The sequence below is a fragment of the Globicephala melas genome, chromosome 10 (assembly GCF_963455315.2).
Source record: "Globicephala melas chromosome 10, mGloMel1.2, whole genome shotgun sequence".
NCBI classification, from domain to species: Eukaryota; Metazoa; Chordata; class Mammalia; order Artiodactyla; family Delphinidae; genus Globicephala; species Globicephala melas.
This window is the reverse complement of record NC_083323.1, coordinates 52,061,125-52,078,410: the sequence shown is the minus strand read 5'-3', so window position 1 is coordinate 52,078,410 and position 17,286 is coordinate 52,061,125. Positions and strand designations below refer to the sequence as shown.

The window sequence follows — 17,286 nt, the reverse complement described above, 5'->3', positions numbered from 1 at the left end:
TGTACTAGGCCAGAGAAGGAAGCAGAGTCTGGGCAATGAGGACGGCATGGGGAAGGCAGAGATGTGAAGGTAGAACCTGGGACTGAGCATCTTATCAGGCTAAAGGATGTGGTTTGAGAGCTGTGGAAGGTAAGGTAGACTAGTTTGACAGGGGAAGTTATGAGTGATTTAAGAAATTGTAACTCTATCCTGAAAAAAATATAGCAAGAATTTGATGGGTTTTAATCAGAGGAAGGACATAATTAGCTCTTCATCTTTTTTTGGTGGGGGGAGGGTGCTGCACCACGCAGTTTACAGGATCTTAGTTCCCCGACAGGGATTGAACCCGTGCCCCCTGCAGTGGAAAGGCAGAGTCCTAAACACTGGACTGCCAGGGAGTTCCCTAGGTCTTTATCTTTAAAAAAAAATTCTCATGACGTACAGAAAAACAGATCAACCAGAATAGATAGGATTGGTGGCTTCTCTTTCAAGGAGAAGAAGCAAGTCTTGGATGAACCCCAGATTCTGACATGAATGACACTATTGTCCTGGAAGCGATATAAATTCATTATAACCCTTTTAGAAAGTAATCTTCCAATGTGAATCCAGGGTCTTTAAAATGTCAGTACTTTTATCCTGGTAATTTCATGTCTGGGAATTGACACTGAGGCAACAGCACAGAATGCAAGGTATGACTTTAGAACAGCATTCATGATAATAGTTCAGGGTGATTAAAATATATTGGTGAAATTGAATGAATAAGTAAGTAATTGAATGATTGATGGAAAATAGTGGAAACATTGGAAACCATAATAGAAGAATGGTTAATATACATTCACTGTGTAGTTATTTTAATCAATAATAATGTTCTGAAAATTATATAAGTACATGGGAAAATATATGATAACTGGAAGAAAGCAGAGTAGAAAAAAGATACTTTATTATTATAGAATGATTACAACTCAGACCTCTGTTTAGATAAACAAACTTGAAGGAAATATACCCATCAAATTATAATGGTGGTAGTTTTGGCCTTCTGTTCTCTATTTTTCCAATATTATTCAATATACTTAATTCATTTTTATAATGAAAAAGGTGGAAACTTTGGGACTGTTCATTTTGGACTTATTTGAATTGTCTGAAACATCAAAGCGATAATGAATAGGAAACAGTTAGAAATTGACTTGGTATTCAACTCTGGGTTTACACATTGGAGACATTTAATAAATGTCAACTGAATGGAGGTTCTAACCATTTTCTTTCCCCTTGGTCAGAATCCTAGAATCCTATTGGGTCAGAATCCTAGAATCCTATTGCAATGCATTAGAAGTTTTTACCATCATTTGAACTTATATAGGCCCACAGAATGGGGGAAAAAACCTGTTCGCTTTTTCAACTCCATACCTTGCAGTTGGAGGGGACTCTCCTTCCCTGGGCAAAAGTAATTTTAATCAGCCAATCGCAAATAACATGAAAAATACTTTATTTCAAGCATATATCATTTCATAACGTTATTTTTTTCTCTTGTACAAAGGGAGCATTGATTGCTTTCCTTAATACCCGTATCCTTTTTCTTACCTAGCAGCTCTTGGTCAAGGGTCAAGGGTCAAGGGTCTGCTCTCACTGTTTTCAAATTTTTAATGAAATAGAATCCAGAGGTATACTTAAACCTATTGAATTTTGATGGACTTTTGATAATCCAGATATTTTCTAATTAAAGGGTTTCAGTGCATTAGTTGAGTATGTCAGCATCCTGTGTGCCACATCAGATGTGTTTTGTTTTAAGATTGCTTCTCTTGGGGTCCAGAGTCGTATTTAGAAGAAAGGACTGTTTTTCACTGTTACTGTAATAAATTGGAGACATGTTTAAAGTTGGGGGTGGGGATAACATGAGGTGATCTTGTCGTTGCTTCTATGCCATGGGGACAGGGACCAAGCCCCCAGCACTCAGACTAGGACTTGATGTTGTCTGGCCCGGGTATCTGTGAACAAAAGGGTGTGCAAATTCATGCTTCACCCTTCAGTCACATGGTCTAGTGTTTCAGAGCACAGCCCAATTCTTTTAACAGTTTTTGCAGGCAAAAGGAGTGGTGCAGGGCGGGGAGAAAATGGTTAATTTCGAGGCTACTGACTAGGCCACGGAGAGTTTAGACTGTCATTCAAAGCGAACATCCAGGCGGAAACTTCGGTGATGTGTCATGAGGGTAGCTGGGGCTCTACCTACCTGAAAATAACTTGCCACCAACTTCTCACAGAATTTAAAGTTCCCACTGAAGCCTGGCTCCTTAACGGCCTCTTTCATGAGTTGTATATATCTTATCCCATTGGCTTGAGGAATTATCCATTTCCTAGTAGATGTTTGATTAATTCATCTGGTACCACCAGTAGTATACCCACGAAAATGGAACATAGATAAGTTCAGTGTACATGTGCGGCAAGGGTGTATGGATGTAAGAAGGGCTCAAGGGCTGGAGCACAATACTCGAGGCCCTTCCAAATCAGAGGTCACTTGCGTGGATCTAAAGGCCAGGGTAATGGGGAGTGGGGTGAAGGACATCCAATTCAATTCAACCGGTATCTGCCAAGCACTTCCTATGTGGAAGTCAATGGAATAAGTGTCCGTAGAGACCAAAAGAAGGAAGAATACCATATGGGCTTTTCACTCAAGGGAGTTAACCGTTAGAGTGTCTGGGAAAGAATTAAATAATTATAACATTTGTGGGATGTTTACTGTGTGTTAGGTACCATTCTGAGTTCTGTGTATGTGTCATCTGGTTAATGCTCTCATCGACCGGATGACGTAGGTACCATGACTACATTCCTTTTATAGATCTGGAAACTCAGGCACAGGGGAGTCCAAAGCCTTTGGGACTTCAGTCCCAGCATTGTGACTCCAGAGTCCTTGCTTCGAAGTGTTATTCTATACTGCCTCCCAGACAGATGTTTTATATTTCAGGGCCTCCGAGGAAAGGTGAACCAAAAATGTGAGAGTGTGCTCAGCAGAGAACAGTATGTCTGTTTTGCCAGACTTCCTCTACCTCATTACCTAAAATCTTATAAAATGTGAAATGTACGAAGAACCTTTTTGCTGTTGTAAGGTATTTGACTTGGCTGGTTTAGCAGGCCCTTATCGCCCCAAACCCAAGTGTTCAATATGATCCTAAATATTCTTGGCTTGCAGTTAGTTGGACCTAAGGGATTTTGGAGGTTATTGTTCTAAAGTCTTAGCCAAGAAATATTTTCTTTTTGGACTTGCTACCTGAAATGCGGGCAGCTGAGCAGAGTTACTTGGTAGCCTTTGATCCCATTAGAGAGTTCTGAATTGGTAGCTCAGATCCTTGAATGAAATATGATATTAAAATAACACCAAGCTGAAGTCATAGGAGATTGCAGTGTAATGTATATAGTCAGAATAGCCAAGATTTAAGGGAAATAAAATGAGTTTCATTTGGCTTCATTTGCTCACTTGTGACTTCCCTTTCACCCTTCAGTGATTCTTAACCCACCTCTTCACATAGCAGGGACATAGCAAAACATAAAAATCTCTAACTCAAGTGTAGGGATTTTAAATCTTTCAGAGCTCGATAAACACCAGCACCCTTTATCGCTCCAAGAAAACCCAGGGGCAAATGCAGCTAACGAACTTGAATTTCTCAAAGTTTAGCTATTGCTCTGATGTCATCTTCCCACACTATTTTATGTTCACAATTTTTGCTTCAGCACATGTGGCCTTTTTTAAGGGAGGCCTAACCCAATGACCTAGTGTTGGCAGATGGACTGTGTTTCATCTAGATCCTCTGATTTTATTAAGGGTGGTCTATGGGCCTTTCTTTTCTGCCCTCTCACCAGTGGCCAGCCTTCACCAAAGGCAGTAACTACTTCAGCAAATCACACAAACAACAGTATTTCACCTTATTTGCAGATTCATTTAGCAAGTGCTGATTGGAAGCTTCCTTTGTGCCCAAGCGGGACCTGGACTAGTGTCTTCTTAAATTGCATACCCTCGGCACCCCACTTGCCTCACCCTAGTTCTGGCCTCATGCCCAAGCACTGTGCAGGACACTGGGGTCGCAGAGCTGATACAGATATGGCCCTTACTCCCAGTCCTGACAGCCCAGTAGGAGACACATAAATGAACCATGGATGCTGTTGTTATTGTCTCAAACTATAGATTAAGCCATGCTACACATTTTTTTCCATTTTCTGTACCTGACTAAATACTGAACTCAAAACAGGAAAAAAGGGCTTCCCTGGTGGCGCAGTGGTTGAGAGTCCGCCTGCCGACGCAGGGGACATGGGTTTGTGCCCCGGTCCGGGAAGATCCCACATGCCGCGGAGCGGCTGGGCCCGTGAGCCATGGCCGCTGAGCCTGCGCGTCCGGAGCCTGTGCTCCGCAACGGGAGAGGCCGCAGCAGTGAGAGGCCCGCGTACCGCAAAAAAAAAAAAAAAAAAAGAAAAGAAAAGTAATTTGGATATATGATTTCCTTTAAAGTTAACTTACAGATTTTGCTGAAAAAAAAAATTCAAATACTCCTCTGTCAAACCCTCAGAATTAGCCTAGGGAAGGATATCTTAAATGCTGTCATTTACCCACTGAGTGGAAAAGTAAAACTCTTTTTTGTCTTAATGAAAAAATAACAATAATAAATGCAGAGGCAAAAAGTATGTGGAGCATAAGTGGCCTTACCAACTCACTACTGTGAAAGTGTTTTCTTAAAATTAAAATTGTAGTCAGTCAAAGGGAGAGAGAAGTATCATATGATATCCCTTATATGTAGAATCTTTAAAAGTGATGTAAATGAACTTATTTATAAAACAGAAACAGACTCACAGACATAGAAAACAAACTTATGGTTACCAAAGGGGAAAGAGGTGGGGAGGGATAAATTAGGAGTTTGTGATTAGCAGACAGAAACTACTATATATAAAATAGATAAACAACAAGATCCTACTGTATAGCACAGGGAACTATATTCAATATCTTTTAATAATCTATAATGGAAAAGAATCTGAAAAAGAACATATATATATGTACACACATACATACATATATATATACACTATATATACATATATATATGTATATGTATAACTGAATCACTTTGCTATACACCAGAAACTAACACAACATTGTAAATGAACTATGCGTTAATTAAAAAAAAATTTTGTAGTCAGTCACATAGTTATTTTGGAAAGGGAGAGTAAATTTCCGTTTTGGTTTCTAACTTAACTTCTGGGGACTCAACACTGCAAAATTCCCTTGTGATGATACTGAGATGGGAAGCAAGGTGCTGGAATTCATCTTTTCATGCCTTAAGTTCTGCAGCTCAACTTCTGAGCAAGCATGGCGCCTCACCCTCCTTTTTCTCGCTCTTGATAAAGTCTGATTTGGATGGTGGGAGAGCCATTCACACTGTCCACTTCTTTGCTTCTGTCCAGCCAGTGGTAACCATTGGTGCACACATCTGGTATTTAGAAAGGGCCATTTGATCAAAGATGTTTATTGTATCAGGGTCGTGCTGGCCTTCCATTGTGCTATACACATTCTTCTATTTTTAGCCAGTGGACTTCTTAAGATGTAAGTCATCTAGAAACAAGTTTCTGTTACAGTTTTTAATATTGTTAATTTTTTCTCATTGCAGAGCAAAGAGATTGCATTCCAACTTCATGAGGACTTAATGAAGGTTCTTAACGAGCTCTATACGGTAAGCACTGTAATCTTTCTTTTGGAAAAATCTGGTGTAGAATTCTGGTTTGCAGAAACACTTCTCTTACTAGAACTCATTCCAAGCTAGAGTGTTGATGGTTGCTTGTCTGGTAGAAATGTGGAACCGAGTGAATAGATGGCACGAGACTGTTTCAAGTAAATATGTATATGCAGTCAGAACACTTTAAGAAACTGGACTATAGTTGTCCCAAAAAGAATGTTTTTATGTGGTTGGATTATATGTGATCTATTCATATATTCAGTTCCAGAATATTGAGGGGGAAGGGTATCTATTTTTCCTTCTTGGCAATAGTTTGCTTTTCTGAATTTAAGTTTTTTCAGGTTAATGCATATAATCAGAAGAAATTAAATGATGAACTATTAAAAAAACAAAATCAGTGATTAGTCATATGCCTATGTATATTTTGTTTTATAATTAATGATCATATTATTAAATACAAATTCCTTTTGGAGGAATTGGATGAGTTTTTATTTTATAAGAGAGCAACATAATGAGAATTGAGTAATGTTAATTTGTTCTAACTATAGATGTTTGCATTTTCATTACACAAGATTATTTGAATTTTTCTTTACAGGCAAATTAAACCTGAAACTTATTAAAATAGGTTTCTTGATTTACAAATTCATTTGTTCCTAAAAAGCAAGTGTGTAAAGTACAGTTTTGTGAATTAAATTGCTTTTAATGCTCCACTGATACTTGCTAATTAAAAGAACCTGTAGTTTTAAACTTTATAAAATGAGTGATATTCTTATAAAATCCTCTTTCCAGTTTTATTCTACATGTGTGATAAATTTGTGTTTTTATGCAGCATGTTTGCTACACCTGTGCTTTTGAATTAACTTGACAGTTTCTAATTGCTTGTTCCTCCTTCAGAAACCTTTAACTTTATGTGCAAAAGCCTCATGTTATAAGGTCATATCCATATAAAAGGCCATTTATTAGCCCACGCTTGGTGTGATTTATTAATTTCTGATAACCTAAGGTATCAACCATTTCTAGAAATCCTGGATGTAGCATTTAAAAGTTAAATCAGCATTGTGCCTCTGAGACTTCCACAGAAGAAACTCTGTCTTCTTCCATTGAACTATTTTAAGATGAGGGCTTCCTGGCACCTTCCTTCTGGTTCCCTTCGCTTGGGCATTGTTTTACCTAGAAATATAAATCAGTCTCTAATACTTTAAACAATAAATCTGCTGGTTGTCATGGCATCATAAACAAGAGCCTGTTGTTTATGGTCTGGAACTAGTAATACTAGTCAGAGCAACACTGGAGAAGATAAACTTGACTGTTGAATACAAGAAAATTTGGTAGAATGTCATGAAAATTTTATCTCAGTGAGAGCTGTGTATAGAGAAATTTCTCCTGGATTCAGCCTATCAAGTGGAATTAGATATCTAGGAGACGCTATAGTTGAATCAAGTAAGTTGATAACTCCTCAAACCTCTCATCAGTATCAGTCTGAAAGCCTGAAGGAGCCAGATTCTAGAAAAGGTCACCAGAGTTTAAATAACCCTGTCAGTCATTTAATCTCTGAATCAGTTGAGGAATCAAGGCATAGAGGAGACAGGCAGTGAGGTTTTAATTAGGTAGTCTGTAGATCACTTTGAGCTCTTGGGAGATAATTTTACTTTAACCAAACCAGAGAGCATGCACATTTGAGGTCAGACGTCATGTTCTGTGGGGAAAGACCATCTTATCATACACACAGACACACACACACTTTTTACTCTGAAAGATGGTCTCTCTTGCAATTTAAATTCAGATACATAAATTCTGTCATGTTCAAATGAAATCTGTCCATTATATATATTCAGTTTACATTCAGAAAGGAAGAAAAAGTGAGGAGTGTTTGAACAGGGGACCAAGGTTTGGGGGAATGCGGTTTAGGTTCTTTATTCATCCACTGACTGGTCACGAATAAATTACCTTCTGGGTTGCATCATGCGTAGAATTTTTTTACAACTGATGACGTAATAATGATTGTTGAAGTAAGGTGTAAAATATGTAGCCTGAGTGAATTGAGGATGCAATTTAATTGCCTTTTCAAACAAATATTCACTCCTCCCTTTCTCACAACCCTTGATACTCCTTGGGAGTTGAAGGTGAGCTCCTTTTTGAGAAGTACATTAACTTCTTTAAACCAGAGGAATGCTTATTATTAAATTACAGTCCAACCTTAGTGGTGGGCAGTAGCCTTATGCGTGGGCTTCCCTGCCCCAAAATAGTTCTCTCACAGGTCTATTGATTATTCCAAGCATTCTATCAGAAGGCTTTGTCTTAAATAAAATACAAATGCCCAGGACAAATAGAAAGAGATGCCTTATGATCATTTCTACCTTAAAATGAACTGAGTTTCATCAGATTCTTTGAGAATGGGTTGTATCCATGGGGCATGAAGGCCTGGACCTCTGAGCAGGAGAGAGAGGATGGTGGCATCTGAGTGCCGTCTGGAAGGAGAGGAAAGGCTTTGAAGACATGCATCTCCTTTTCTATATTTTTGCCTCAACCTTGCCTTTATTTACAGAAACAGGGCCTCAGAGTGGTTTTGAACCTACCACATGGGCCAGCCACAGCAGTTAGGATTACTTGGGCCTTGAGTAACAGAGGTACTCAGAATAATGGCATAAACAAGATAGAAGTTTAACCTCTCTCACACATAAAAGGAGTTCAGAGGTTGGCAGCACAGGACTGGTATGGAGGTTACATAAAGCCATCAAAGAATCAGGCTCCCCCTAATACACTGTTCAGAGAAACATAATTGTATCTTTGTTCTTAGAGTTCAAGATAGTTGCTGGAGCTCTAGCCATTACATCTGCTTTCCTGAAACGGAATGGAGAAAGGAAAGAAGGGCAGGTCCTCTGTCTCTTACGAAGACTTAATGAAGGTTCCATATAGTACTTTCATATACATCTCATTGGCCAGAACTTAGAAACACAGTTTCACAGGCTTCAAGGAAGTCTGGGAGTTACAGTCTTTTAGTTGGCCAACTCATTGACAGCCAGTTAAAAATTGAGGATTTTGTTAATTTGAGAGAGAAAGGGAGATATTTTTTAGGTAACTAGACATGCCTTTCAAAGTAGCTAACATTTATTAAATGCTTATTATATACGGCTAGTTATTGTGCTAAGCACACGCATTATTTTATGTAATCCTCACAGTGTCTCTATGAGGCAGATACTATCATTATCCCCATTTCACAGATGAGGAAACTAAGGCTCAGAGAGGCTTGCCTAGGTTGCACAATAAGTAGTAGAGTGGGATCTCAAGTCCAGGGCTGGCTCCAGAGCCTCTGTGGGTCTGTCATTTTATCTCTGTTGCCATAGTTTTGGGAAACCATTCTCTAACAAAGATCTCTAAATGTTAATGCCACCCTAACAACACAAAGCACCTAAGCCATTTATCACTTGCTCCTTTGTATTTTTTTTAAATCAATGGCATTAATGTTGCTTTAACAAAAACATAGGTGAAAAATTGAACATGTGTCTCACTGGCAACCTGCACTTCTTAGAAATGTTCATTTAAATGATCTAACAAAAAGGAAAAAGAAATAAAATGAAAAAATACAAAACCAACAACAGAAAAAACTAAGAAGTTAAAAATTTTTAAAAAAGATCTAACAGATGGGACTCATTGGCTAAAAAGTAAGAGTGAACCGAGATCTTCAAATTCCCTTTCTAAGTCTAATCCACTAATTAACTTCCTTTTCAGTTTAACATGTGAAAGAGAACTAAAGTAGGGTTAAGAAAGCAGGGAGACTGCTGTGCTTTAAGGAAACAGAATTGACTGGACTCATTGAACTTGAATTTGAATCTCAGTTCACTTAGCCAATCTGGGCATCTGTATTAGTCTGGGAGAAACAGAACCAATAGGAGATTAGATAGATAGATAGACAGATAGATAGATCAATATGGGAGAGAAATTGATTATAAGGAGTTGATTCGTGCAGTGTGGAGGCTGAGAAGTCCCCAAATCAGCAGGCAGCAAGCTGGAGAGCTAGAAGGTAGTTCCAGTCCTTCCAAAGGCCTGAGAACCAGGAGAGCTGATGGTGTAAGTTCCAGCCCGAGTTCAAGTCCAAAGCAGGAGAAGACCATGTCTCACCTCGAAGACAGGCAGAGAGAGCAAATGCTCTCTTACTCAGCTCTTTATTCTATTCAGGCCCTCAGTGTATTGGATAAGGCTCACCCATGTTGTTAGGAAAACTAGTTTATTTATTCCACAGTTTTTGAATGCCTCCTACCATGCCAGCTACTTGTAGATGTACTGGGGATGTATAATAGATGTGAATAAAAACAGACCCTGTTACTTCCTCTCAGGGCATTTATATTCTAGGGAGGAGAAACAGACAATAAACAAATAAATATATAGTATGGCAGGTGTAAGTGCTAAGAGAAAAAATAAAGCTAAGTTAATACAGATTAAGCAATCAGAACAGTGCCCGGCACATAGTAAATGCTTAATAAATGGAGATAGTTAGTGTCATCCCCATTGTCATTGTCATCTTCCTCATCATCGGTGAAGTGGGGATGGCAACAGCTCCTTGTCTGCCTCTCAGCGTAAAGGTGGAGATCAGGGATGATATTAATAGTAATTTCAGATGGTTTATATATATATACATGGTTTTTCCTTATAATCAGTATATATTCGTTTTGTACAAAAAGAAAAAGGATGGTAACTTCCTGTAAGAAAACCAAATCAATAGTAAATGTGAACAGGGCTGTGACTGGGTTAGTGGAGAAGTGAAAAGGCAAAAATGGAAAAATGGTGACACAAAAAGTTAAAAGGAACATTCAAACCAAAATTGGCCTTCATCAGTCTGGGAAAGGGCTCATCATAAAACAGTGGTTTGAAGTGTTAAGCCTGTCCCCTCAGACCAAAATCTCAAAAGGTTATGCTGTATTTTAGGGGGAAAACAATTATTTGTCCTATATTAATATTTCTTTACTTTGCCTAGGTTTTACAGCATTATACTCAGTGTTTTGAAAAACAAGGCGCTTACCATCCTCAGTAAGCAAATTCTAACGGAGATTAACACAGATGTCATGGTAAATCCACGTGAAATTGATTGTTAATTATGTGTAATTGATGATTACTCTCTCCATACATCAGTGACACACATGGCTAGCCAGAGTCAAGAGATAATCCATCTTCAAACTCCATTAAATTAAGAGGAAAGAACTGAGAAAATGAAGATTTATCCAACCCTTACCGTGAGGCACATGCAGGATCCCATTCATTTCTCACAGCAGTCCTATGAGGCAGGTATTCCTAATCCCAAGGTTACTAATGGGAGCCGGGGCTCCAGATAAATAGCTCAGGGTCACACAGATAGTAAATGAATGCTCCAAAATCTCAGCCCAGTTCCATCCCCAAGGCCCATCAGTTCCCCACTGCACAGCCGCCTTCGGGAAGGATGTGCAGGACAGGTGGGGAGAAGAAGGGTGGAGCCTGATCTAAGAGGTAAACCTCAGAGTTGAAACTTTTCTACTGCACGCTCTGATTGCCACTTGTAAAAACTTGATTGAGCTTTCCACATTGTTGATGTGGGTTACAAAATGGGCAAACCCAAACGGCTTTGGGTTTGCACACTCAGCTTTAACATTAGGATATGTTCATTTGGGGGGCAGCCTCTTTAAAACATAGCTTTTCATATAGCTGTAGTGTTCTATGTGTCAACACTACCTGTTTAGCTGTGTGTTCTCACATGGTGATTAGTGCTAAGTATCCATTACTGGCTATTCCATGCACCTTTGTTTTCTGCCTTCTGAGCTCTAGCTCTAATTTGCCTAACAAATGCAAACAGAGAACAGAAGCCGTCCCAGTACAAACCCAAGTCTTTTGAGCCTCGTGTACAGGAGTTATTTGGAAAACAGGGTTTCTGAATGCACACAGGTATCCACGCTGGCCTTTACATATCTTTGAACCAGTTTAAAATGTTAAAATAAAAAGCTAATTATTTTTAGAGGAGATGGGAGGGAAGACACTGTTTATTATTTCAAGCCCTTCTTAGAAAACTCCACCTCTGAGGACTGCTGAGGAAAGCTTCCTTGGCTGGCTTTGTGAGCCTCCCACAAACCAGGAGCTAATGCATTCTTCTATAAGAAGAAACATGCCCCAGGCAAGGTTGAAAGGTCATTCTGAAAAAGCCCAAGATACTTGCCACATCCTATCAGAAGATTTTTCTCTGTGCCTCCAAGAGGTTTTGGGGTTTTTTTGTTTTGTTCTGGTTAAGTATTTATTTTAGCTCAAGGGCATTTGAAGTATTTGAAATATATATTTCTGTAGTGAAAATGCAAATTCATTGCTTTGAGAGGGACTACAAAGAGGTCTGGGTCTCGGAAAAAAACACTGAACAAAGAAAAATAAGGCATAAGGATATGTAAAAGGCTCCCCCAAATGAAAACCTCTCTGGAATACCACATTCTCCGTGATGCCACCTGGAAAACTTTTAAAAAGCAGTCTATTTAGAGATCTTGGGCTGACAAAGTGTTTCCATATATCCTTGCCCTGGCTTTATTACTAGACACTTAGATGGAAAGGAAGAGAGGTATTGGGATCACGTGACTCCCTGCCAACTTCTGAATTCTAATCTTGGCCTTGACGCAGACTGACTTTAGAGACCAGGTTCGATAGTTTAACCTGGATTCCTCTTCCTGCCAAAACGATTGAGATTAATAAAATTTCCATTGGAAGACTCTCTAAAGACAGCTGTTGTTTTTTTCTTTAATTTTTTTTAAAAAAGTTATTGAAATATAGTTGATTTACAGTGTTGTGTTATTTTCAGGTGTACAGAAAAGCCATTCAGTTGTTTATATAGTATATATATTCTTTTTTTTACATTCTCTTCCATTATACGTTATTACAAGATTTTGAGTATAGTTCCCTGTGCTATACAGTAGGTCCCTGTTGGTTGTCTATTTTATATAGAGTAATGTGTATATGTTAATCCCAAACTCCTAATTTATCCCTACCCCCGCCAGGACATCCGTTTGATAAGAACTTTATATGTAGATGTCTTTTAGGGTACCCTGCTAATTAATGAGGTGAAATGCTCGCTAACTCCTGCTTGGAATTTTTCTTTTCTCTCTGAGATTTGAGAATTAGTTATGGTTGGTGCTTATGAACTACAAATAAAACTGTCTTTTAAAAGAAGTGAACAATATGAACCGAAAACAAGTATTTGGCTTAGAAATGAAAGAACAAAAAAGTGTTAGAAAGTATAGTTTAGTAAAAACAAAACATTTCTAAAGCATGTTTCATATCAAGAATCCTTCTCCGAGTATTTTATCCAAACTATTACATTCTGAAATATAGTAGTATGACTTTTAAATGATTAGAATGCTTTAATAACAGACAATCAGAATGTTTCATTTGTATTGGGTAATTAAGGTACTTAGCTTTGTTTATCATTATTCATCAAAACCAAATATATAATACATATACATAGAATAAATCATGGGCATTTTCCTTAGATTTATTGTCTCAAAATGGACTAGAAATGTTGACCAGTAAAAATCATGTGAAGGGAATGAAGATCTAAATCTGTTGAGCCGGGTGATCCATTTCAACATATCTTAACTCACTTGATTATCTGATAGAATTTTAGCACTGAATGGGCCTTTAGAAATGATCAACTTAACCTCTTCATTTAGGGAGACCATCACAGAGACTCAGATTAAGTGATTAACTAAAGTCCCAGGTTGGAACTGTAACCCAGGTTTTTATTTTAATTCAAATTAGTAAATAGGGCCCTACTATGTATGTGCTACTGTGATGGGAGCTTTAGGCAAGACAGTACCAGAAGTCTGGCAAATAAAAGCTAAACAAGGACTAAATAGCAACAGCTAACCTATATCTGGTACTATTCTAAGCAATTTATATAATTAGCTCTTTAAATTCTTCCAATGGCCCTACAGGGTAGATGAGGCACAGAAAGGTTAAGTACTTTGCCCAAGGTCACACAGCTAGGAAGTCTCAGACCAAGCAGAGTCAAAAGGCTCAGCTCGCACACTGTACTCCCTATTTTTTAATAGATTTATTTATTTTATTAATTTAATTTTGTCTGTGTTGGGTCTTCGTTGCTGCGCACGGTCTTTCTCTAGTTGCTTCAACTGGCGGCTACTCTTCGTTGCCGCGGGCATGCTTCTCATTGCGGTGGCTTCTCTTGTTTCGGAGCACAGGCTCTAGGCGCACGGGCTTCTGTAGTTGTGGCACGAGGGCTCAGTAGTTGTGGCTCGCAGGCTCAGTAGTTTTGGCACACGGGCTTAGTTGCTCCGCGGCATGTGGGATCTTCCCGGATCAGGGGTTGAACCCGTGTCCCCTGCATTGGCAGGCGGATTCTTAACCACTGCGCCACCCAGGAAGACCCAGTACTCCCTTTTTAATGGTGATTATAACTTAAGGCAGACCATTATGTACCAACAGAAAGGTTCAGCTAGAGGGCTTTGGAGTTTCAAAGAGAGAGGTCCACCCTGAGGATTAAGAAAAATTCAGAGAGGAAAGGGTCTGAAAATGGACAGGATTTTACGAGTAGGACAGACGGAGAGAAGTTGGGGAGGGTTTTTGAGGCAATAGCAGTGTGAGCCAAGGCATCCAATTAGGACGAACACAGGCATATTCATAGAATTTCCCTCTGGAGCCATATCTAGAGAGAAAGGAAAAAAAATCAGAAGTTGAAAGATTTCAGGAGAGTACCAAATGAGATTCTAAACGACATAAGCAGCAAAAAATGGTTAGACATCTGGTCAAAAGCAATTAGAAAGCTCAGAAATCTTTCTTGCATAGATTAACAAAGGCCTCTCACCTTTCTTCTTTTTTTTTCTCTTCTTTTTAATAAGTGGAGTGAGAGGTATTGAATTTGAGAAACAGGTGTTTGTGTCAAGTTCTAAACCATTTTCCATTAAAAGGAAAGGATTCCATATCATTCTTTCCATTTTAGTTGATGCTACAATTCCAAGGGTTTCAGGTCTTTTATGATTTTAAAATTCTAAGTGTCTGGTGTCCTCAGCTTAAATATTTCATATACTAAACCATATAACTTAAATGTCTAATACACACGTGTAATGTTGAAGACATGTGAAACATTTCCCTGAAAAGAATTAATGCCGGTGACTTTGAAATTCTAGTAAATTTGTTGGCCTTTCATTATACATGTATTTTCCCCCTCAACGTTGCCAACTGCTTGAAACTCTCCCTTCACCACTTCTGCTGCCACTGCGTTCACTATGGCCCTGGTTAATATGTATTCCAAGTGCCAGTTTATATGGCACTTTAATATGTATTCCAAGTGCCACGTCCTTTATAGGTGAGAATGCTCTGGGCCAGCAGGGTTAGACAGAGCCTTGCCACAAGGTCACAGTCAAGGCCTGGCAGACTGAGGGTTCACACTCTTGGATATTTAGGACCTGAAAGCTCCTTCCACTATCACAGGCTCTTGTAGGTTCTTGTTGAAGATGGAGAAGAAAAAAGTAAATCTCCAACAGAAAACAAAACATGAATGACAGTCCGGATGCTCTTTTCATATAGACTGCTAGATGCCATCCTATGTTATTTCCTCTGAGCATCATCAGATATTCTCAATTTCAGGGGATGTATTAAAATTCTCATGGAAAGAGGCCTTTTAGTTACATGATCAGTTTTTTCTATGGTCAAACCTGTAGTTTGTGCTTTTTCTTTCATTCCACAGTTTTCAAAGTGTTTGAGGTTCATAGTTTTATTTGATTGGTTCCCTAATTTTGGTCCTGTCCGGAGGCCTCATGTTGCCATCTCTAATAGATGAAAGTTACACTGCGGGTCAAAAAGACTGAGGTTACAGAACTGTTTTGCAGCAAAGCTAGGACCAAACTCCAGGTCTGTTGGATTTTATAGACCTACGAAATGCTGCTCTTTGTAATTACTCCTGAAACAAAACCTTTAACACCACGCTGAACAGAACAGAATTATTTTGGGGACTTTCATTAGCCTTACTTTCTCCCTTTGCGTATGTGTTCTCTGTTTTTCCCTTTGTTTTGTTTATTCTCTGTGTCTCTGTTGCCCTGTCATTTGGGTGGTTAGCAGCCAGCAGGGTCCGGAGTCCCAGACAATGCCTTTTGTTCAAAGCATTTGTTTGGATTATAAATATAATTCGATGATAAACTCATACTGTTTTACTGATTTCATTTCATGGAGCCACAACATACCTCAAGATTTCTTTGATAAACTAGCTATAAAGACGGGATCTCATGCTACTTAATCGTTCATCTTGAACTATCTGCTCATTTCTAAAGTGCTTTGCTAAAATTCTTCCCATACACATAAATGGAAGTATCACTTCTTTCCTTTCCTTTACCTCTGTTGGAAATGATAGTCTTTCCAGTCATGGAGAAATCATTACCTATTATTAAAAGGAAATCTTTTGTGGTAATTTTTTCAAATAGCAATAGCTGACATTTACTGTGCACTTATTACATGTCAAGCTCTTTTTTCTGTGCTCTTTACATGTCATGACACATCTAACCCTTCCAACTACCCTATGCACGCAGTGAGTAAGAATGTTATGCCCATTTTACAGTGAAGAAATGAAGGCACAGAAAGGTTAAGTTGCTTGCTGAAGATCACACAGCAAGTGCAGAGGCAGGATTTGAGCCCAAGCAGTCTGTTCTGTGGGTCTAAGCCCTTAACTGCCAGTATACTACCTCTCAAAGTGAGTTCTTACTTTTCAAATATAATTAAGTTTTGTAAATTCTGCTTTCATTGACTTATAGTGAATCATACAAGCCTGGGGAAAGGAAGTGGGAAAGTTCATCATTGTAACAGTCCTATTGACCACTCATTACCTCGGGGATCAGCAGCTTTTCCAGCCCTGATGCCACAAATGAGAATAAAATATACTGATAAGTGTCCCTCACAGGCCTTAAGTGGGAGTTGGGGCATTGGGGTGGGAACTGAGATCCATTGTGGGCATTGACTGAGTAGCATTCATGTTGTGGGTGGGATTCTCCTGTCTTTACATCTGTATATAAATAAAATATATCCCCCCTCCCACCCCAACTTTCTCTCCAGGTGAGCTCCCAGACTTAAATAGAAGCTGATTAAAAGGAAGCCTAGGAGTCTTCTCCACCTGACTTGCACTCAGCCTACCTACCCTGAAGTCCATGGGTGCTTCCCTCCCCACCTCCTATTTGTCTTCAGTAAGAGTAGGCCTGCCTTTGTGTCTTTACCGGGTAGGGACTGTGTCTTTCATCTCTAGCTTCAGAGCCTAGCACAGTGCCTGGCTTACAGATACTCAGTAGCTGTTTGGTGGATGAGTAAATGCAGATCACTATGCACTGCTCCCCGAAACCTGGGTAATTTTCCAGTAAATTACACTTAATTTTCCAGTAACTGTCAGCATACATCAAAAAGGGTGCTAATGATGAGATGAACATTGCAGAGAGGCTAGAAGCCTTCCTAAGTGTGACTTCAGGTGGTGTGTTTTATGAACATGTAGGTTTCTATGCCATCAACTCCTGGGTACTCATCACTGGTATATTAGATTAATTTTTAAGAGGTTTTGGCTGTCCCGAGTTGTAATATGAAACAGCAGGAGAGGCCTCCGTCAGGT

General features: G+C 39.1%; 1 protein-coding gene across 3 annotated transcripts in view; it reads left to right on the top strand.

Moving 5' to 3' along the window:
* Positions 1 to 17,286, top strand: part of SRGAP1 (SLIT-ROBO Rho GTPase activating protein 1) — a 276,149-nt gene that overhangs the window by 157,561 nt on the left and 101,302 nt on the right. For all 3 annotated transcript variants that reach the window (XM_030866395.3, XM_060306516.2, XM_030866397.3), the window contains one exon: positions 5,622 to 5,684. In XM_030866395.3, the coding sequence (XP_030722255.1) occupies positions 5,622 to 5,684 (63 nt within the window). The remainder of the gene's footprint in view (positions 1 to 5,621; positions 5,685 to 17,286) is intronic.